Source organism: Chiloscyllium plagiosum, chromosome 14, assembly GCF_004010195.1.
Source record: "Chiloscyllium plagiosum isolate BGI_BamShark_2017 chromosome 14, ASM401019v2, whole genome shotgun sequence".
NCBI classification, from domain to species: domain Eukaryota; kingdom Metazoa; phylum Chordata; class Chondrichthyes; order Orectolobiformes; family Hemiscylliidae; genus Chiloscyllium; species Chiloscyllium plagiosum.
This window is the reverse complement of record NC_057723.1, coordinates 41,049,615-41,073,897: the sequence shown is the minus strand read 5'-3', so window position 1 is coordinate 41,073,897 and position 24,283 is coordinate 41,049,615. Positions and strand designations below refer to the sequence as shown.

The following is a 24,283-nucleotide window of genomic DNA, read 5'->3' as shown; positions in this document are numbered from 1 at the left end:
TACTGCATTAGTGGTATTGCTGATTTGTTGCAATAGTTGTTTACACTTTGCTTTCAGCATACCTGAACAAAGTGCATTTGATGGTTGTTCACACATTTCAAACTAGACAGTTCTAAAGTAGTTACAGGACATCACAACATGACATGGTTAGGTATAAAGCTTACCACCTCACCTTCAGGCACTTAAATGGAGCCAGTGTGGTGCCTTCAGTCACTTGTGTGTGTAAAGTACATTATCAGTGAGCAAAAAACTGAAGTGTCCAAGTCTGTGATGTTGCAGCAATATAAATAGTTAGCGCTGTTAATAAACTTCAAAACACCTGCATCAACAAGAACAAGAGTTTTGGTGCTATATGTTAAATACCACCAGTAAATGGTTTGCTATGTAGGATGCCAAAGTCCATCCCTTGATTAAAGTATCAAATTTACCAAGAAGTTCAGAACTGACTAAATTGTCATTTTATGCAAAAAAAAATGACAAAAATAATATTCGACAGAAGGTGCTGACTGGCTCTTGAAGCAACTAGAAGGACTTTGCTGATGAACCTTGTTTTTATTTGTCAGAGATGTGTCCAAAGTCACTGTAACCATTCTGGACCACATGACCGCTCTTTCATTTGACAGAGACAGCAGTTTAACCAGAGGGCTGCCATGCCCCAACCTATAGAATTCCTTCACGGTAACCTCCGACAGTATGGGAATTGAATTGAAACTGTTCGCATTACTTTGCATTGCCAACCAGCCATCCAGCTAACTAACCACAAACTGCATACTAAATTCTCAATCTTATGATATTACATGAATTTCAGATTTGGATCTATTGTTCAGATTGGACAGATCATTGAGTAGAGTACTATGATTGACTCAAATGACTGACACTGCTGAAAATGTGTTCCTGGAAAAGCACAGCAGGTCAGGCAGCATCCAAGGAGCAGGAGAATCGACATTTCGGGCATGAGCCCTTCTTCCTGAAGAAGGGCTCATGCCTGAAACATCGATTCTCCTGCTCCTTGGATGCTGCCTGACCTGCTGTGCTTTTCCAGCAACACATTTTTAGCTCGGATCTCCAGCATCTGCAGTCCTCACTTTCTCCCTCAAATGACTGACAGTCATGTTGATCCTCCTATACATCATAACTTAGAACCTAGAACTGCTCGCTGTTCAACACATTTCATATCAGTCAAACATGTGCAGCAGGAAAGGGAGCTACAGATCGATGCATGAAAATGACCAGGATTTAAAATGAATATCATGAAAGATTTCGTACCAATTGACAACAAATGGGACTCCTGAAAACTTTCCATCCATGGAAAAGCTTCCTCAAAAAAAAATCCAATGTTACAACATTGAGTGCTGGTGATACAATGGCAGTATTCTGCACCCCCGCCAAACCCAAGAAAGTCTCTGGACCAGACACTTGAGCTCGTCCCAAATGCTCCAATGGTGTACCGTAATGAATCTGAACAGGTTAATTAAAAAGATGTACATCTCACATAAGGGTTCTTGCAAAGCAAAGGTGACCTGTGGGTCAGAAGACCAGCCAGAGGCAGATCATAACATGTCTGAGTGATTGTTTTAAAAGTGAAAATGCATACTTTCACCTGATGTTAGGGGCAGGTTCATTGATGAAACAGCTGAAGATGATTAAGCTGAGTCCCACCTGCTCCAGATGTATGTAATAACCTGTCTGAACAGGTTGAGTAGAAAATACCTACCCAGAGGAATTCCTCAGTTGATGCCCTAGTACAGGGATTATTAATCCTTTTGTATTGTGGTTATAGATCATACAATCCCTACAATGTGGAAACAGGCCATTCAATCGGACCAATACGTCTACACAACCCACTCAGATCCATTCCTCTATCACTCTACATTTACCCCCAACTAATACACCTAATCTACACATCCCTGAACACCATGGGCAATTTAGCACGGTCTGTACATCTTTGGATTGTGGGAGGAAACCAGAGTACCTGGAGGGAACCCATACAGACACAGGGAGAACGTGCAAATTCCACACATTGCCGGAGGTGGGAACCGAACCTGGGTCCCTGGCGCTGAGGCCTACTGACACCACCAAGACACATAGGACAGAACATTACTCCATTCTGTTCACTTACTTGTTGCATGCATTTGGGTGCCATGACTTTTATGGCCTGAGCATTTGACGAAGTGGGCATGCACAGACCTTTTCAGCCATGCCAGGAGACATAGCCTAACTTTGATCAAGACCACAAGCAGTAAATTGCTTAGCAAGCATTTGGGGTAATAACTAAATCATTGATCAAGTGTTCAGCCATTATAGTTATATTCAACCTTTAAAGATCCCAGATACCTCCTGCATCCACTAATGAATTACAAAGTGCACTACCTTCAAGTTCAAAGGCCCTCTTCCACAACAGAAACATCTCAAGCTTGAGAATTATAAACCATGCCTGGAGACTTCAGCTAAGTGCAATCTTAACAAAACCCACCAAGTAACTATGGCAGCTTCCGGATCGATCTTTGGCTACTTATTTCTCAGTAATAGTGTGCAGATATAAAAAGAGGAGAAACCACTTCAAGTGTTATCATGGGCAAAATGGAATCAAGCTGGATGACCAAAGAGGTGCTTGGTATGGACATCCATATCAGGTAAGCCAACGAGCAACCTTACGTTTAGATGGAAGCCATTTATTTATACTACATGAGGGATGGAAATCTGTTTGGTGGGATTTAAACATACAATCGTGGGGCAAGAGTATGAACTTTAGACAAAACATTTTCAAGGATTCGCAAGGAAAGCAAGCTTGAAACTGAATTCTAATTTAAAAGAATGGTAGAGTCAAGGATGTGGGCTTGAGAAGACTGGAGACAGCAAAGCAAGAGGGGAAATTATTACATTATCAGCTAACATGGAGGCCAGGAACAGGAGTTGGCTGCCAACAGTTTAGTGGGAACAGGAAGTGAACCAGAAATGGTGACAAAGGGAAAATAGGTGAGAAACTAGAGGAATCTGAAATCAGGGGGGGGACAGTAACTACTAGCATTATTAGCAAAGTTATTCAGTCTTGCATCTGAGCCACTGCAGAGCGTTGCCAAGGCTGTGTTATTAAACATCTTCAAAGCTGAGACAGATAGATTTTCAATCTGGAAGAGAATCAAGGCTTAGCCAGCAAAAGGCAGGAAAGTCAGTTAAAAAGGATCAGATCAGCTATGATCTTACTGAATGACAGAAACAGACTCAATGGGCTGAATAGCCTACTTCTGCTCCTCTGCCTTATGGTTATATCCTAGAGAGAAGAGGGATAAAGTGCAAAAATTGTTTTTTTTGGGTGGGGAGCTTAGGAAATATAGTCAGTCATGGTTTACCAGATCAGTTTAATAGAGGATGCTACGTGTCGTGAGCTAATGGATAGTAGAAAACAAAGTGAAGAGGACTATTTTTCACTTGATATGCATGGGCACAAATGAGTTCAGCAGAACATTTAGTATAACCATAGACTCTGATCACAAGTTGCAGGAGAAATTCAAATTATAAAAAATAAAAATCTTCATCAGAAGTAGGTTGTACATAGAGATTTCAAACTTCTACTTCTGGACCAAATTAACTATTGCCAAACTGATGAAAGTCTCCTCAGTCTACTGGAAGAATCACATGATGTTAATCAATCTAGTTTCTAGTGGCAATGCCCCTACAGCACATAACCATTAATTTAGCTCTGACAAGGAAGTGATAAAAATCCTACTTAATGCAATAGGCAATAAACGGTGATCAAATTTCAATCTGTTGCATTATCTGGAAGTAATAGTATGATTGTGAAATAGGAGGATGTTTAATTCCCAAGAACTAACATTAAATGCAAAGCAAGAGCTCTTGTGCAAAGAACCAGATGACAGATAAAGTCATTCCCCCTCAAAAAACTGAACTTCCTGGCTTATAACTTAGTAATTAAATATCTGGCAAAAAAATCAGAATTGGGTAAGCATCATAAAAAGTAATGATTTCAGTGCTCAACTGCACCAAGAGAAGCATTTCTTTGGCTCTGGTTGAGGTCCAGAATTCACCATAGCAAGTCATAGCATCACTGTGAAGCAGATGGGGAGAAGCATGCAGCAAGTCAGCATCAGTGAAGCAGACTAGGAAAACAGACCTGCATGAGGTGGTCAGCAGCAGCGAGATGAAAACAAGAGGCAGTGCCCCTTCAAATGCTACCTGTCAAAGTGGGGCATCACAGGAAAACAGCAAGGTGATTGGTTGGTATTTATTCTGTGTTGTTTCATACTGGCTGAAGAGTACCGTGGGAAATTCACTAAATATTTAACATTCACAATTAATTAATTAAATTAAATAAAGATGACTGGGCAGGGTTGTGTGCTCTAGTTATAGTATATGGGAGGTGCAGAACACTAGTGAAATCCACGGTGACCATATCTGCAGCAAATGCTGGCCACTTGAGGAATCGCAGCTCAGGAGTGATGAGCTGGAGTTTGAACTGTGGACACTGACCTGGCTGAGGGGGGTGGGGGAGCAGAGATTATCAGGACACTGTTTCTTGAAATCATAACACCGTTTAAATATGGTCCTTAGCTCGAGATAGGGAGGTGTGCTAGGTGTCCTTAGCTAGGTACAGAACGAAGCAAGTATTGGGATCCAGAATTTAACTTTGGATGAGACTCAGCCAGTGCCGTTGTTCAAATAGGATGGTCCGCCTCCCAGCATGGACAACAACACGGCCTGCAGGGAGGATGACCAAGTTAAGTGAATCAGTGACACAGAACATTCAATAAGGTGGAGGAAAAAGAAATGTATTGGTAATAGGTGATCACAGAGCAATATCTGCTGTTTTTCCAGAGGACACATCCCACAGGTTGTGTTGCTTATCTTGTGCCAAAGCTCAGAACATCTCTTCTGGGCTGTAAGGTAACTTGGGAATGGGAGAAGAATCCATTTGGTACCAATGACACAGGTACCAACAGAAAGGAGATACAAGCAGCTCGACACTAAAATTAAAAAGAACCATAATGGTATAAACACAATGGTAATGAAAACCGGCATGCAGTAAATATGTAGCTCAAAGAACAGTGTGAGAGAAATGGGCTCTGCTGCCAATTCTAGGAAGAGAGAGCTGTCCTGTGTCACAGCCTTTATTTAAACCATGTTGGCACCAGCATCCTCACAAATCATTACTCAGGCTGCCATTAAGGCTTTAGATGATTGGGTAGATTGATAGTGAGGAAGTTTAAATTAAAAAAAAATCAAAAGGAAACAAGACAGCAGAGGTGCAGGTAGTGAAGAGGTGAATGATAATCAAAATGAGACAGAAAAAAGGCAGATAATAGAAGCAAACGAATGTGTCAAAAATTAGAGTCAGAAGTAATCATAAATAACAACCATGAAGTCTAAAAGCTGAATGTTCTTTACCTGAACATGCATGTTGCATTTTTATTTAGAAAGAGTTGCAAGAATAGAAATAAGAAGAAATAGAAACAGGAGTTGACCATTCAGCTCCTGGAGCCTGCTCCATCATTCAATAAGATCATGGCTGATCAGACGTCCTTCATATCCACTTTATTGCCCTGGCACTGTAATCCTTGATTCCCCTGCCCAACACCAGAGGATTTTGTAATATATGGGTGCAGGGTGAATGGGACTGGGAACTCAATAGTCAACTGTATTCAATATTTTGAAAAATAGGCAATAAGGAATTGGAGTAACCTTGTTAATAAACGAAGGCATCAGTAAAAGGTGAAGTGGTATAGATGCAAATAACTGTAGTATGAAATCAGTGACGAAATAAGGAATAGCAAGGGAAAGAAATTATAGGTGAGCGTCGTCTATAGGCCCCCCAAGAGGATTGTCTCGCTGTAGAAGAGAGCGGAAAACAGGAAATACTGGAAGCAAGAGTATTCTGACTGTTACTGATTATTTTAATTACATACTAACTGGACAAATCAGATACACATGGGTAACATGAGAGACTAACTTTTAGTATATATCAGGTATTGTTTCTTGGAGTGGTACTTTGTACATCCTACCCAGAAACAGGGAGCTTTCAATCTAATTATGTGGAATGAGGGACAATTTTTTAAAAAAAATCACTTTGTTAAGGATCTATAGAGGATAGCAACCACAACTCAGTATAAATTCAAGTTCAGTTTGAGGAGGGCAACGCTGGTTTGAAAGTGTGTCATTAAAGGCAAGAACTGAGGCATGAAGATAGATATTTTGAAGTTGGCTAGGAAAATTGGACTAAGGAAGTGGTCAGTCGATAAGCAGCAAACAATTTAAGTAGACATTCCAGAATGGCCAGTAAAATATTATTCTGGTCAAGGAGGAAGAGTCAATGGGAAGGATGAACCACCTGTGGTTAACAAAAAAGGTGGTCAAGGAGAGTATCTAATCAAAAACGAAGGCATTCATAAATGCCAGGCCACAGGATTGGCAACTTTGTTTTAAGGTACCAGATGTCAAATGAGCTATTACGGAAAAAATTGATTGAAGAAAGAAAATGGGCAAAAAAAAAGTATGAAGCAAGAGCTTCGAGGTTCATGTGAAAAGCAAACAGCTGGAGTATGTGACTGGGGAATTGATAACAGGGAATATGAAAATGCCAGACAATTTAAACAGATACTTTGTCTTCCTAGTTGGGGGGGGGGGTTAACTAAACAGCTCAAAGATATCAGATAAGCAAGGTGCTAACGGAAGCAAGAGTCTTTAACAGTCTCTACCACAAATGACAAGATATTTGACAAATTAACTAAAGCAGTCGAAACGTGGGTTGGTGGAAAAGCACAGCCAGTCAGGCAGCATCCAAAGAGCAGGAAAGTCAATGTTTCCAGCATGAGCTCTTTATCAGGAATGACTGAGTTGCGGAGGATGATGCGTTGTATGCAGGGGTGGGGGTGGGTCTGTCCTTGTTGCTATGAAATACAATACATCATCCTCTACCATTTCTGCCATCTACAAATAGACCTCATCACCAGGGATATATTTCCCACCCCACCCGCGTTCCGCAGAGACCTTTCCCTCCGCAACTCCCTTGTTAGGTCCATACACCCTCCACCAACCCACCCTGCACCTTCCTCTGCCACCGCAAGTAGTGCAAAACCTGCACCTACACTTCCACTCTGCCAAGAACATGCAAGTCCTGGGCTTCCTCCACTGCCAAATCCTAGTCACCTGACACCTGGAGGAAGAATGCCTTATGTTCTGCTTTGGGACCCTGCAACCACACGGGATCAATGTTGATTTCACCAGTTTCCTCATTTTCCCTCCACACACCTTATCCCAGGTTCAAGCCTCCAATGCAGCACTGACCCATTGAACTGTCCATCTTCCTTCCCACCTATCCGTTCCACCCTCCCATCCCCACTTTCATCTACCAATCATATTCGCAGCTACCTTCCCCTCCTGCATCCAAGTGCTTTTGAAGAATTGCTCCAAAGATAGCAAAGTTTGAATGGCTGAAATGTTCCAGAATACACAGGATTCCAGTGATTAGAACACCTCTAATGTGATGTTGCTGTTGAAGGGAAGGTTGGAGACAAAACAGGAAACTTCAAACTAGCTAGCATTCCCCAAAAAGATGATAGGCAGAGCCCATTTATAAAGAAAACTATAGCAGCACAATTTTAAAAAGCTTATTGCAATCAGAATCAAACAACTTTGTAATAGAGAAATCATTTGACAAATTTGCTGGAATTCTTTGGAGGATAACAAGCAGAGTTGCTAAAGGGGAAAACAAATGTATGACATTTGATAAGATGCCCCCGTCCCACATATAAAGCAACTGCCCAAGATCTCTGTATTGGGGCTAACATTAGCATGGCTTCAAGATTGTCTTTAGTGTGATAAACAGTCAGGATTAAGAAGTCTTTTGCAGTTCAGAAAGACACAGCTTTCTGTGGAATGTCACAGGACCAACTCGAATCTCAGTATTTACCATCTACGTGCATGACTTTGAAGAGGGACCAGAGTCTAATCAATTCAAATTTGTGGATACTAAAATAGATGGGAGGGAATATTGTGATGAGATAAGGCATCTGCAAAGGGATATGGATAGGGTGAGCAAGCAAGCAAAAATATGGCAGATAGAATACATGAAAGAGAGGTTATACACTTAGGAAAAATTAAAAGGCAGACTCTTATTTTAATGGAAACAAACTTCAAAAAAATTCATCAGGAATTGGTGATATTGTACAGAAACCAAAGCCAGCATGGAGATTCAGCAAGTAAATATGGAAGCAGTGGAAGTTTGGCCTTCATTACTTGGACATTGAAATTTAAAAATAGAGTAGCCTTGTTAATACTGTACACTGTGTGGCACACCTGGAGTACTGTCGTTCCCATATTTAATGGGGAATTACTGGCTTTGGAGGTCTTTCAAACAGATTCATTAAGCTGATTCCTGGGAAGAAAGGGTTGATTTTAAAAAAGGCCTTTATTTATTGGAATTTATAACAAGGGGTGATCTTTTTGAAACATCCAAGACTCCGATCTTGACAAGGTTGATTGAGAAAACATTTTACTTGAGAGAATCTGAACTACAACAATTACAAAGTGAGGGAATATTGATTTTAAAGAGATGTGAAGGAACCTCTCTCAGAGGGTAGTAAACGTCTGGAATCTTCTAACCCAGAGAGAGTTGCAGAAGCTAGATTAAAATATTAAAGAGGAGGTAGGTAGAGTTTAGAAATTGAGGAGTTAGAGTTACAAGGAGCTGACATGATATAGTTGAAGCCTGGGCCAAATCAACCACGATCTTACAAGGCTCAAGGTGATGAATGCCCTACCCCGCTTTTTCTTTTTATGTTCTTATCCCAACTCCATGACATAAGTGCAACTATATGCAAGAGTAACACTGATTGACCTACCTCATCAAGTCTCAGAACACAGGAGGCCACTCGTGCCAATGATGGCTGCGCCGGCTCTTAGAGGGAACTATCCAATTGGTTCCATTGCCCTGCTCTTCCTCCATGTCCCTATATTGCCCCCTTAAGGCATATCCATTCTCTTCTGAAACTTATATAGAATCTTCTTTCCTCACTCTCTCAGGCAGCATATTCCATATACTTGCTGTATAAAGAAAACATCATATTCTTCTCTCACCACCAAACCACAAGGATTCTTTTGCTAATCACCTTAACTGTGTCTGCTATTTAATATTCCAGTAAAATTCTCAGTTTTGAGCTACTCTATTTGGCCTTCCTATGAACTTCACTCTAAGAAGAATTCTCCTCTTGGTTGACAAAAATGACAATATAGTCTACAGTCATACATTAGCCAAATCTCAATGTTTCTTTCTTTGCATAGGGGAAAACTTGTTTATTTAAACAAAGTAAACTGCAGTTTTAACTTTTGATTTCAGCAACCAGGCCTCTCCCTTCTCACAGCTCAGCCCCCAATATATATCAAGGGCTTTTTTTTAATGTTCAGGTGTTTCATCATTCACATTAACTCTTACTAGGTCACAGAAGTCATTACTGTTACAAAGTAATATACCTTTTGTATTTGTGCTGACTTGTGCATTGTTTGGACTCAGACACAGAATTGGAAGTATAATTATCAACTGCCCATTCAACGTAAGCCACAACACAAGGAAAACATTAACTTCCTAGATACCACAGCAGATAAACTGGCACAACGAAAGCAGCCTAAGTTTGTAAATTTTATTTTTCCAAAGCAGCTGACAGAAACTTGTGCATTAAAATAAGCCATCACCCTAAACACACACCTTCTAGCCCAATAAGGTCATATATACAAAAGTTGACATTTAACCCTCCCAGCCTCCACTTCTCATAAGATCTTGGTTGATCTGTGACCTGATTTCTAGACTGTCATGTACCGTTCTTGACCTTAGATTCCCTTCTTTAAGAATCTACGTCTAGCTTAAAAATATTTCGTGGACCTGCCTCCACTGCCACCTGAAGCAGAGTTTAAAGTCTCATAGCCCTGAAGAAAAAATTTACATATGTCCTAAAAGGGAAACGTTTTCCTTTTTTAAAAAAAAACATCCCTTTGTTCTGGACTCAAGGAAATATATTTTCCTGATCCTCCTTGTCAAGGCCATTCAGAATCTTGTATACTTCAAATCATCCATCACTAATATTGTATTTCAATAAACCTAGATTATCCAATCTATTCTCAAAACAACCCACTCATTGCAGATATCAACCTACTAACCTCCTCTGAACCAGACTAAAACTGCACACATTTGAAACATGGTTTTACTAATATACTGTGCAATTGAAACATGGTCTCCTTACTTTCACATTCAGCTAATGATGTTTCCATCGTGTTCACAAAGCTGGAATATTTTGGCTCATTGACAACCTGTAAGTTTCACAGATCTTAGTATCAGATTTAAATTTAACAATTGACAAAAAGTTTGTTACAATACAACAGACATATCGCCCAAACCACCTCCCAACTCCTAAACACAAACCAAGATACCACATTCATTTGTAAATAATTAATTATTTTAGGAATTTCATGTACTCCTTATTCCTAGTTAGCCGAGTGGTCCTTTATTCACAAGTTTTAAGTTGTTCTCTTCTTGCAGCCTCTCCATTCCAGTCCAGCTTCAACAGGGAGATTGTCACCTCACTAAAACAGCTCTTTCCTCCTTTGGCAGGATGCCTGCTCCAAGCCCCAACAAATTAGCGACAGCAGCCCCCATCAAATCTCATTGCTCATCCAAAAAAAAAAGCCAATTCTCTTACTTGAAGGTGAGATCTCACCCTTTCCTTCCATTCACATTATAAAGAAATGTTTTTTCTGAGAGTTAATTATCCAGCAGGCTGACCAGAATGTTGTGAAGGACTTGAGGGCAGGCTCACCTACCACCTCTGACGTATTTGAAACACACCTACACATACTGAACAGATTAACATTTTAAAAAAATTCTATGGCTACATTTAAACTCTCACAACTTAAGTCAATTGGTGCATAAATGTTAGTGCCCTATCTACTAATACTGTAACTTGTTTTATCCTTCTCTCATAACCAAACTTATGCAAGTTCTTTTTTTTAATTAGCAGGGAAATCGTACTGCTGAGTATGTTCAAGTTAAATTTCAGTTAAGATTATTATTGCTTTCCTTAAATGGGAATACGTCAAAGCACAATCATAAACCATTGCCCTAAAAGGATCATTGGTGAAGACAAACATTTTCAAATGGCTTTGGTACATGCATCCTGATTTATTTTTACATCAAGTACATCTTTGAGGCAAAAGTAAAAATCAATTTTCTCATTAGTTTTTCTGAAGCAATTCTTTTTATCTACAACTTGCATAGTTCACAAAATAGGCCAAAGAAAGAAAGGCTTTTGCACAAACTGACATATCCCATTTATGCAAACAGCTCTTCGACACAAAGTGAAATAGAACAGATTGTTTTCAACAACTGCTTGGTACATTTGTTTTTATTTTACCTAAACTACACATTTGTAGCACTCCATTTGCAGTTAACTGCTCAACTAGAATAAGGCAATCTATTACCTTAACATGCAGTGAGCTCAAATCCACCTGAGTAAAAAGGGTTACCATTAACCGAAGCAAGTATGCATTTAGGGCTCTGACGTGTCTGCATGCGGTTATGAGATACCACAGAACAGCTGCCAACATACATACCAAACAGATCATCATGTGCTTTTGCACATGTGACACTTGCAAAGAGCATTTCAGTATTGGAATTCTTCACTTCTGTTCTCAACTGCTTCTTTGAACACACCACAAAGATTACAATATCAATACTTTACATCAATACATCAAATATCAATGTTACACCTCTAACTTAAAGCATCCCAGCACATTTCAAAGCATAATCAAACAAACCATCCAGACAAGGAAATATTACAATCAAATGACCAGAGCGTAAGAGCCCAAGCAGCTATAGGTACAGCTACCAACAGTGAAACAGTAAAAGTTCAGGAACTGAAAGATTAGATGACAGCAGGTAACAGGGGCAGTTGCGGGATGAGAAGATATTTGAGAGCAGGGGCAAGGCCACAGAGGGAATTGAAAACAAAGATGACACTTTACAACAATGTTCCTTCACTGGACATCATTTAATGCTTAATGTGCCTTATAAAGTGAATTCTTATACCACCAACTAATCTTGCAGCCTTTTCAAATTCTCATTCCTGGAGAAAAGTTTAAAAATGCTAACTTCTTTGGGTCACTGATTGGAACGATTTGTTTTTGGCAAGGGTAGGAGGAAACAACTGAAAATACAGCTATCCCTATGACACCTTACACAATTCAAATTCTAAAAGGTTTCATTTACGTTGCATTTTCTATTGCATTTTTATTCATTCATTTACATACAATAAAATAAAATAAAACACACTGACTTCCATAACTAGGCATCGAATATATTCCAGAAAGCCCAATAAAGGAAGTATTAAAGACATTGGACAGCACTGATTCATATGATGCCAGGGATGAAAAAAATTACGACACAGGATACTTTGGCTATTTCCACCCCAGCCGAAAAAGGTCAATAGACAATAGGTGCAGGAGTAGGCCATTCTGCCCTTCGAGCCTGCACCACCATTCAATATGGTCATGGCTGATCATCCTCAATCAGTATCCTGTTCCTGCCTTATCTCCATAACCCTTGATTCCACAATCCTCGAGAGCTCTATCCAACTCTTTCTTAAAATGAATCCAGAGACTGGGCCTCCACTGCCCTCTGGGGCAGAGCATTCCACACAACCACCACACTCTGGGTGAAGAAGTTTCTCCTCATCTCTCTGTCCTAAATGGTCTACCCCGTATTTTTAAGCTGTGTCCTCTGGTTCGGCACTCACCCATCAGCGGAAACATGTTTCCTGCCTCCAGAGTGTCCAATCCTTTAATAAAAGGTCAGAAATTTTTAAGTTACAGTATTGTTATATGATGAAACGTTTCTTATCCCAAACCAGAACAATGGAGGATATTCAATTCAAAATGTTCACTGAAAGGTTTTAAAAGAGATGGCTAGTTCAGGAAGTTATTAAAACTTGGAATGCTTTATCAAAGAGTGGTTCAGCCAAACATATTGCATTTTTAAACTGGAAGGTGAGTGGTAATATTATGCAGAGAAAAGCCAGCTTGAAGAAATTAGTTTTGAAGTTTGCTAGCACACAAGGGAACCAAAGCAGTGCTTTAAACAAATAGGGCTTAAGCACATGTCACATGTTTAACCAGGAGCGAAAAAATAAACACGGATGAGTGTTTTGGGACTTCAGAATATATCTGTCTTTGCAACTGGAAAGTTACAAGTCTGGTGTCTACGATATAATGGATCAAAGTTAAAGGCAATGCTCCCTTTAAGTGATATGTGAGATTACACAGTAACTTTAAAATGTCTGGAAAGCCACAGAAGTTCTTCCCTTTTAACTGTTGCATATGAAAACATTTAGAGGCCAGACACAAAGAAATTGAGTACCCAGGTACTCAAAAACAGTTAATATTGTTTAAAAATTAAAACCAAAAGTGCAACTATGAAAAAGCCAAAGAACTTGAATGATTTGTAGCTGGATTTCAGGCTTTCAAAAGGGAAATATATAAACATAAGAAAAAAAAATTGCTAAACTACAAGGACAAGGGTGGAGAAAATTGGATGAGCTAGTCTTACTCAGACAGTTGGCTGATAGTCAATGGGATGGATGCCTTCCTGCATTTCAACACTGCAGAAATCTCGCATCCTTATTTCATTAGGAGTTTCAGTACATCTTTCCTTGGTTTAAAGTATTAAAACATACAAAATTAAGTTAGAGGGAAAACAAAAACTTCGAACTGTCAATCCTGCATTTAAGTATAACATCTGAATACTTGTCAAATGCAAGATCAACTTAAAGCATCAATGCTCTGAACAGCAAGTCACAAAACATCTTTGTTTGAATTTTCAACAAAGTGTTGATCCAAGGGGAAAATTGCTTTCCAAACCTGCCAATAATCTGTACTCACCTGGAAAGAGCATACTAAGTTTGATTTAAAGACATTCATGGACAAGTCAGCTGAACAAATCACCTTTCTTTCTCTCATGACATTACCACTTCATATTCTGGACAGAAAGGCCATTGAAAGTCCAATCAGCAGTACGAGAATGCACAGGGTACAGGTGCTCTTTTTAGCAAGATCTGAAAGAGACCAAAACTAGATCCTGCTACTGCTCAAAGTAATGACTAACTTCAAACCACCCCCCCAAAAAAGACAAAAAGGCATGATTTCATAAAGGATGGAAAATTGGCAAGAAGAAAAAAAATCAGCCACCCTTTCATTCATTATGAAAACTGGGTTGAAGAAACAGCCAATTGATCTGACAGCTTGCTTTCTATCCCCAAAGATGAAAACCATTCTTTATAAAATGTGAACTATATGGCAATTGTTTAGACCAAATGTATACCTTTAACAAAGTTTCTCAAAGTGACTCAGAACCACAATAGCATTTTAGATGATATTTGGCATCAGGTAAGACCCCTCAGTATGGTTATGAATTCCAGTCTATGGAAAACAATCCACTCTAAGCAAATGAGACATCCAAACAGCAATTTCAATACAGTTTTTGTCATTAAAACAGGCAAGTTGCCTATGATCAATGACAATGAGTATTTCTAGGATCAAGAGTTCATGCATGGATCCAACTGATTAGAGACAACATGGAAGCAGGAGCAAGTCAATTCACCTGCATTTGATGCAATTCTGATTAAACCACTGGACTTCAGTACAACCACAGCAGATTCCAGATCAAAGAAGGATACATTACCTTGAGGTGTAAACCTTACATGAACAGCAGAATCCAAGATTCATGGCTTATAACTTCATTTACATTCCAGGTTGTCTCAAATCCACAAATCATGAATACAGCTTTTCTTGTAAGCAGGGAGCATCTGATTATATTGGCATTAAAGCAAACTGGAGATGGTTGAACTTTAACTCAATTTCCACAATAAATAAGCAAATGCACCTTGGAAGCTTCAAAAGAAGTTTTCCCAAAGTAACAATCTTCTCCACAACTTGCAGAACAACAACTGGGTGGCAAGTAAAAAGTGATTAGGTACGAAGTGTGGTTTGATCCTGACCTTCAATGAAACACTTTAGCAAATATTTTCACACAACTGCACAATTTTCTGATATTTCAGCAAACTTTGGAATTAAAGTGAGGAACTCTCTTCATGAACGTAGAAATGTTGCATATTGCAGAAAAGATTACCTTCCCACGTCATTTTCTAGGCAAAGTTTTCAATTTCAAGAGTTAACAGAACCAAAAGCAAAAGAGGCTGAATAAGTATGCAGGTACCATTAATTACAGTTCCAAAAACCTAGATGCCCAACATCACAGCTACAGTAGGAAATCAGTAATAGAAACTTGGTATTAAGTTCACCAAGCACACAGGTAACCTTTTCATATCAGACGAACTTTCAGAATTTAAAATGGATAGTGCAAAACTTTTAATTTCCACTTTCACAACTATTTGCAATGGCTGATATTAAGGCATAGTGCAACAGGTATCATTAGCTCGCGATTACCTCATTTCAAGAGGTTTTGACAAAAACAAGCTTTAAACTGCAAGTATACAAACACTGCAGAGCCTGGACTCTCAAGCCAAGAGTGATGTGTCTTTCCCAATATCTACATATTTTGCTGAATGTCAATTAAGAATATGAACCATTATCACCCTTCTCATTCGCAAGACTCCCCAGGATCTTACCATTAAGTGCTTTGGGATGAAGTCAATTAAGCTTTCCAGTAATGAGACTTTCAAAAAAGGAAAAAAATTTTGTAATTGAGTCAGTAAAATTTCAGAAACTATATAGGAATAAACCCTTGAAAAAAGGTTTGTTTAACTATAGAGTCAGATGCACAGCATGTAAACGGACCCTTCGGTCCAACTTTGCATGCCAACCAAATACCCTAAATTAATCTAGTCACATTTGCCAGCACTTAGCCCAAATCCCACTAAACCCTTCCTATTTATATACCCATTCAGATCCCTTTTAAATGCTGCAATTGTACCCACCAACCCTGGCAAAATGCTTGTAAATCTTTTCTGTACTCTTTCAAGTTTCATAACATCCTTCCAATATGAGGGAGACCAGAAATGCACACAATATTCCAAAAGTGACCTTTACAATGTCCTGTAAAGCAACGACATGACCTCCCAACTCCTATACTCAATGCTCTGACCAAAAAGGAAAGCATACCCAACATCTTCACTATCCTATCTACCTGCAACTTCACTTTCAAGGAACTATGAACCTGCAACCCAAGGTGTCTTTGTTCAGCAGCACTTCCTCGGACCTTACCATTAAGCGTACAAGTCCTGCCCCGATTTGCCTTGCCAAAATGCAGCATCTCACATTTATCTGAATTAAACTCCATCTGATCAAGATTCCCACTGTAATCTAAGGGTAATCTTCTTTGCTGTCCACTACACCTCCAATTTTGGTGTCATCTGCAAACTTACTAACTATACGTATGTTCACATCCAAATTGTTTACATAAATGTTCTTTCCACCTGCTTTTTAACAACACCCCCAAGAAACTCATCAGGCTGATCCAATGGGTATGAAGTGATCTGTAGTGCAGGCTACTAGAAATGTAATTGTTCAGCCAACTTGTAAATGAAAGGTCGTTAATTTCAACATGCCATTCCCAGGTGGGTGCAGATTATTGGCAGGTTTGGACAACATTTACTTCCTTGGATCAGCACTTCATATTTGATTTTTCACCAATAATTTTCAAACGTATACTGTTCAAGAACATTGAAATTTTAAGTTAGACTTGCTTTTGAGTTTGACAACCATACAGATGTGATTTTTAGATGTTCAATTAACAGCAAGGCAGATTTTTTTAAAGTTAGAAATCATCAGGTTAGAAATAAATCAGAATAAATGTAGAAAGTAGACAACTTGGGGCAGGTGGAGACTACCAGACTTGACAGGCCAAATGGTCAGCTTCATATCTTGAACACCCAAGTGGTTACAATCACCTCAAAAGAACAATACATTTCCAAATTCAACTTGTTAAATTTTGCAAACTATCATTACCTTACACAGGTTGTATTAATCTCAGGAACATACAGCACCAGATTCCAAGTGCTCTGTAATACACTTACAACAGAGACATTAAACAATGTCAATTAGAACCTGTGGTACATCAGAATGTCTCTAACAGTTGAAAGGAACAAGAATGTGTCATTTGAGTGAAGCACATGATGCTGTTGCATACTGTTCTAAAAAAAATGTACAGATAAAATCTAGTTAACTACAATAGCAAGTATTTTTAAAACACTGCAAATAAATACACTTCATCTGTTAACTAAACTCCAAAAAGGTGGCTACAGCGCTAACTGCTTTTGTAATAAGAATTTTTACACTGCAACACTTCATAGGTGTTGGACAAAAATCCAACACTGAATCACAAGAGGACATTAAGACAGGCAATCAAAATACTTGTTTAAACTAACCTCTGAACAAGTACCTGACAGGGGCAGAGGAGAGACATCGGGAGGGGGGTGCGCCAATTTAGGAGCTTATGGTCTTTACAGCTTCAGAGAAAACAGCCAATTGATGTGAACAAACAAAGATGCAAATTTGAAAAATATTTCTCAGTTGTTGGACTGAAAGAGTTTGCAGAGATATGGAGAGGTACAGGAATTTGAACTAGAGAAAATTTTTAAAATCTGTGACATTGCTACTCAAGGACACAATATACATCAACAAGTACAGGGTGATGGGTGAATGGGATCAGATGTAAAAATGAACACAATTTCAAAATATGTACTGTTTCTGCGAGTACTGAATACGTCCATGAATTAGTGGAACAAATGTCAAAGCAACATACAAATCAGAAAAAGATCACTGTAGTTCCTTTGGCCAGCTTGCAAGGACAGGGAAATACATACCACAACATCCATCATTACCTGGAGAACAATTCGAGTTAGGTTAGAAACCAATTTTCCTGTTACATAAACCAGCTCCCTCTGATTCCCTTGTAGGCCATTCCATCTACTTTGTAACATAGCACAAACAAAACTGTTGCGAGGCACCATGTCCCCCCAACCCAAGTTTAAGATTATGCTTACATGTGCAAGAACCTGCGACTTTGTTAAATGTTTTGGTGCCAGTCATCAAAAGATCTTCAACAGAAAAGACGGTCAGATTACCTCAGCGCTTGCAGAGTAAACAATTCCAGCTTCAACAGTTTCCCATGGAAACTCAGGTGTCTAATCACTACTACTAATTTAGCTGTCCTTTACTGCACCATTCCTAAAGCATACTTGCCTTCGGGTAAAAAAAAAAGTCCAGAATTCTTCAACGGTCAGAGTATGGAGTATGGGAGTTGGGAGGTCATGTTGCAACCGTGCACGACACTGATTAGGCCACTTTTGGAATATTGCATGTAATTCTGATCTCCTTCCTATTGGAAGGATGCTCAAACTTGAAAGGGTTCAGAAAAGATTTACAAGGATGTTGCCATGGTTGGAGGATTTGAACTATCGGGAGAGGTTGAATAGGCTGGGGCTGTTTTCCCTTGAGCATTGGAGGCCGAGGGTGTATCTCAGAGGTTTATAAAATCATGAGGGGCATGGATAGGATAAATAGACAAAGTATTTTGCCTGGGGTGGGGGAGTCCAGAACTAGAGGGCATAGGTTTAGGGTGAGAGGGGAAAGATATAAAAGAGAGACCTAAAGGGAAACTTTTTCATGCAAAGGGTGGAACATGTACGGACTGAGCTGCCAGAGGAAGTGGTGGAGGCTAGTACGATTGTAACATTTAAAAAGCATCTGGATGGGTATATGAATAGCAAGGTTTGGGAGGATATGGACCAGGTGCTGGCAGGTGAGACTAAATTGGGTTGGGATATCTGATCAGCATGGACGAGTTGGCCAAAGGGTCTGTTTCCCTTCTAAGGGTCTCCATGACTACAATTACAATTGAAGCAGAAACAACATGTTTTCTCATAAAGCAAGTGAACAAAGCAGCTTGACTTTGAAATTAGTTTGCAACAAAAGATTTTCGAAAAGTGATTAACATTGCACTTATGATCTTGATGAATAACATGACAAATCACAGCAAAGTACGACCTCATGCAGTGTCACAAAAGTTGACTAATTCCGAAAACAATTTATTAAAAATCAAATAATTTGCTCAACATACCGACTTTAAAGTAATAAAGCATGCCATAGTGCTTCATACGCACACTATTAGCCAAAAGCTACATCAAGTAGTGCAGAGGTTATTGAAGGGAAATTTTAAGATTCCACAGACCTGAAACATTAGTTGTCAATGTTGGAGCAAGATAAAAATCAGGGATGCACAAGAATACAGAATGAAAGTAATTCAGAGTTCTCAAAAGGATTGTATGGATAGGAAGGTTCAAGCCATGAGACTTAAATGCAAAGATGAAAAATAAATTCAAGGCACTGCTTGCTAGTTAATACAGGTAAGTGCTGCTATATGTCAAAATATTTAAGAAGCAGTTTTTAAAAAAGTAATTGAGAAACTTTTGATTAATTGAACAATTGCAACCCATGTTGAGACGTCAAAGACTCGATACATCCAGATTTTAAAGAAATAGTCAACTATTCATAAAGAGCTCCCACAAGACATAATCCAAATCAAGGATGTCACATTTTAAAGTTTTCATTGTAGTCATTATGTACTTGAAGGTCATTTGACCCAAAAAATCAGAAAACTTTTCAAAGTAAACAGACTTAAAAGACTAACAAAAAGGTTAACTTAATTACATAAGAAACCAGTGTAATAAGATCAAAATTTACCACATAAATGAGAATCTTAAAAACAAATGCCAACTTGCACAATTACAAAATGCCAATTATGAATATACAACTCATCACTAATCAGATTCAAGTAAAAAGAATGAATCAAACTTTCAGAAATCTTAAGCTTCGTTACTGTGGATAATGGAAGTAACGACAATAATACATCAACTGTAAATTAAATGTGATCTAAGTTTTTCTTTCGTACTAATTCTTCACTAAGAAAAAGACAGATCAAAAGACTCAGATTCACCAATGAAAACTAGCAAATCCAACGCAAATCCACACGCTCTGTGCAATGAATAGAAACATCTTTTCATCTGTAGTTACATCAAAAAAAACTCATCCTATTATTCATTAAAAGTTACAGTTATTGCTTCCAGTTCCTACTCATCAACTGAGACAGTGAGGACGGAGATGGGATTTTGAATTCTGCTTTTCGGAGAGGAATCTAATAGAGAATACAAACAGCGCACATGGAAACAGGATGCAAGAAACCAACTTCCAGAGTAAGAACACCGAGAGAGAAAAATATAGGCGCCCCAGGGTCTTAAGTCCTCCAGCATCGCCCTGGGCTTGTGTGAAGAAACGCAGTAGGCCCGGGACTAGCCAATCGGACCCGGAGACAAACTCCCGCTGCGACCCGAGGCCCAGCTCCGGTGTTGGGGGGGCGGCTGAGGGTCACTCTGACATTACGGCGCGGCCCGCTACCCCCCGATGGGATCCGCACGGCCAGCCGCTAACCACCCCCACCTTCCCCCGGTCCCCACCCCGGTGGTGGCCGGGCCCCCGCCACTTCCTCCTGAACCCCTAGGGCGTGGGAGTGAGAAAGGAAGCGCCTCGGGGCCAGCCTGCCTGCCTCCCTGCGCCTCGCTACCGCCGCCCGCAAGCTGCACATAACCGAACCGTTGAACGGGCACCTTTCCCCCCAACAACAACAAAAAGATAACCCAGAGCCGCCCTCCCCCTCCCCTCTCCACCCGGGTACACTGCGGCCTGGCATTGAGGCCTGGTCTCTCCCCCCCTACCCCAACAACCGCAGGCCTCAGAGCAAATGGCGGTCGGGGGGGGTGGGGAAGAGAAGGAAACAATCGGATGGCGAGGATAGAGGATGGTCGGCCGGGCCCTGCGGTCGGGAAGGTGGTGGCGAGCAGGGGGTACCGTCTTGAATAAACAACCGAGAGCTGTAGAGAGAAAGAGAGAGAGAGAGAGACAATGAACGGCGGGTGTGGGTGCCGCTTCCCCCATTACCTTGTGGATTCTTTTGAGAGCCATGTTAGGAGTGCCGGGCCGTTAGCTGTGATTATCGGGCTGCGCTGGACTACACTGGAGTGCAAATGGGCTGTGCGGTGCGGTGCTGGGTCTGCTCTGGTTAGATTTCGGGCCAGGGCTGGGGCTGTGTTTGCTGTACTTGCCCACTCCCTCTCTGTGTATGTATGTGCTGCTGCTGCTGCTAAGAGCCGGGTTTAAAGGCGAACCCGGAAAAGCCGCCGAGTCCGCTCGGAGACACCGAGAAAATAGAAGGAAAGGACCGGCCGCTTTAAAGTAGTCCCCGTGTATCCGTCCGCCAGCTGCAGGGGAGGCGCTGCTGAGGGGGGAAAGACACTCATTTCCACACACACATACCCGCCCCCGCCCTTTCCCTCTCTTTTCAGACACTGCCTGCCCACCCTGCTGGAATTTATGTGTGTGTGTGTGACATTTCCCAATACAGCTGCCCGCCTGCACGACCACCACCCCACCCCCCCGCCTTTTGAAGCAGCTCCCCCCTTGTCCCTCTGGAAAAGGAAGTCAGCGGCGGACCCACACCGAGGGAGGTGATGCGGCTCGATTGTCTCCGAGCTCTCGCGAGCGCTGGACGCTGCGCCCCCTCCTCCAGCAGCGCGCAGGCGCAGTCAAGGTCGGCGGCTGGAGGCAAAGAGGGACAACCCACCAGCAGCAGGTTCACACAGAGGGAGTTAGTGTCCCCAGGGAGTGAGTGAGGGTCATCACTGGGTTCACTCTGAGAGGGTCAGTGGCTCTTGGGAGGGAGTGAGGGTCATGGGGTTTATTCTGAGCGAGTCAGTGTCCCTGGGGAGTGGAGTGAGTGAGGGTCATTACTGGGTTCACTCTGAGTGGGTCAGTGTCCCCAGGGAGTGAGTGAGTGAGGGTCATAGGGTTCACTCTGAGTGGGTCAGTGTCCCCAGGGAGTGAGTGAGGGTTATCACTGGGTTCACTCTGAGCGGGTCAGTGTCCCTCGGGAGTGAGTGAGTGAGGGTCATAGGGTTCACTCTGAGAGGGTCAGTGTCCCTGGGCAGTGAGTGAGGGTCATTACTGGGTTCACTCTGAGTAGGGGTCAGTGTCCCTCGGGAGTGAGTGAGTGAGGGTCAAGGGGTTTACTCTGAGCGAGTCAGTGTCCCTGGGCAGAGTGAGGGTCATCACGGAGTTCACTGAGAGGGCCAGTGTGCCTGTGGAGTGAGTGAGGGTCATCACTGGGTTCACTCTGAACAGGTCAGTGTCCCCGGGGTGTGAGAAGAGTCAGCAGTAGATTCACTCCGAAAGGGTTAATCTAACCGGTGATTAATAATCTAACGGGTTTATTTTGAAACCACAAGCGTTTGGAGTCCCCGCTCCTTCCTCAGGCAGTTAGTGTGAGAGAGTACATCAGACACAGAGGGTTGTCAGAAGAAGTAAGATTACTCAGTATGGGTTCATCTCACCCTGGGGTGTGAGCATCAACAATGGGGTACATCAAGTAGTTCTGGGATCATCTTTGCTTGGTGTCAGTTTGTCTCGTCTTGCGAGTGAGAAGCAGGAGCTGCAATCACCGTGAATCTCTCTTTCTTCGGATGAGATGAGTTCTCAGTGTAACTCCATCAGCCTGAGAAGTGAGGACTAGAACCAGCTTCGTTCAGTGTGCTGCTCATGACCGTCACAGTTTTCTACTTCAGGGCACAGCTATCAATTCATTTTGCAAGGATTGGCAAAGTTCGTAAAACATGGGCGGGCAATGTGATGCTCTTAGCTGTACAAAAGTAGTTTGTCAAGTAGTCATATTCACAGATCTGTAAATAAGATTTTAGCATCTATTGAATTATGCTTGGCAATTTTGGCTAATGAATACTCATCAGCAAATTAGAAACTGGTAAAATTAAGAGTAGCCTTGATCAGACTTCAGTGTCGAAAAGTGATGCTGGAAAAGCACAGGTGGTCAGGCAGCATCCGAGGAGCGGGAGCATCGACGTTTCAAGCATGAGCTCTTCATCATGAAAGAGCTGATGCTGGAAACGTCGATGCTCCTGCTCCTCGGATGCTGCCTAACCACCTGTGCTTTTCCAGCACCAAACTTTTCGACTCTGATCTCCAGCACCTGTCGTCCTCACTTTCTCCTCCTTAGTCAGACTTCAGGAATGCGTCACTTATTATTGTAAGCACAATAAATATGCAACCAATGCAGATTGTATCAATTTATGAATACCTAAGTTAATTTTTTCACAACTTATTTGTAAAGATTGGCTTTTGCTTTCATAAAATGATACTGTTTATTTGTTTTGTAGTAATCTATGATCAAGCTGTTTATTGGAATTGTTTTACATTGTATCCTTTCTGTTTTGTGGAAAGCATTTCCAACATGTTACAAGTGTAAAATCTCCACTTAAGACTTGAATAGTACATGTGTGCAACATGAACTACCCAAATGTAACTCTTTGCCAATCACTGTACTGTACAGAAGAAATATTCACTTTGCTCAGTCATTGCACTATTGTTTAAGTTGTAAAAAAGAATCTCTGTGTTTGATTGTCCATATTGTTATAATATGTTTTCATTTTACTGAACCTTTAGATTTGAAATACTGGATATGCAGTGGTAATATTTAAAGATATATATTGTCATCTGGGCCTTATTGAACATACGAACTAGGAGCAGAAGTAGTCTGTCCAGCCTGTAGAGCCTGCTCTGCCATTCAATAAGATCATGGCTGATCTTTTCGTAGACTCCGATCCACTTACCCGTGCTCTCGCCGTATCCCTTAATTCCTTTATTGTTCAAGACAATATCTACCTTAGCTTTAAAAACGTTTACTGAAGTAGTGTGAACTACTTCACTAGGCAAGTTATTCCATAGATTAACAACCCTCTGTGTGAAGAAGTTCCTTCTCAATTAAGTCCTATATCTGCTGTCTCTAATCTTGAGGCTATGCCCTCTTGTCCTAGCTTCACCTGCCAGCAGAAACATCCTCTCTACTTCTATCTTATCTATTCCCTTCATAATTTCATATGATGTTATAAGATCCCCCTCCCCCCCATAATCTTCTAAATCCTAATGAATATAATCCCAGTCTACTCAGTCTCTCTTCGTAAGCCAACCCCCTCAACTCCAGAATCAACCTAGTGAACCTCCTCTGCATCCCCTACCAGTGCCAGGGCATCCTTTCTTAAATAAGGAGATGCTCTATTGGGATGCTGTAAATATGAATTTTATTATTTAGAAAGCTTCACAGCTAACTTTTTTTCTGTTATATATATTTATGATCCTAGAATTGATAGAG

At 40.8% G+C, this 24,283-nt stretch overlaps 1 protein-coding gene and 1 long non-coding RNA gene across 2 annotated transcripts in view; both read right to left on the bottom strand.

Annotated features, from left to right (window-relative positions):
- Positions 1-21,370, bottom strand: part of ube2d2 (ubiquitin-conjugating enzyme E2D 2 (UBC4/5 homolog, yeast)) — a 45,173-nt gene extending 23,803 nt beyond the window's left edge. The window contains exon 1 of the mRNA XM_043703678.1: positions 21,007-21,370. Coding sequence (XP_043559613.1) covers positions 21,007-21,030 — 24 coding nt within the window. The 5' untranslated portion in view covers positions 21,031-21,370. The remainder of the gene's footprint in view (positions 1-21,006) is intronic.
- On the bottom strand, positions 7,444-12,401 carry LOC122556671. Its single transcript, XR_006313606.1, has 3 exons — positions 11,482-12,401; positions 10,248-10,314; positions 7,444-9,057 (listed from the first exon to the last, which is right to left on the bottom strand). It is a non-coding gene; the product is annotated as an uncharacterized LOC122556671 (long non-coding RNA).
- Positions 21,371-24,283: the final 2,913 nt, after the last annotated feature.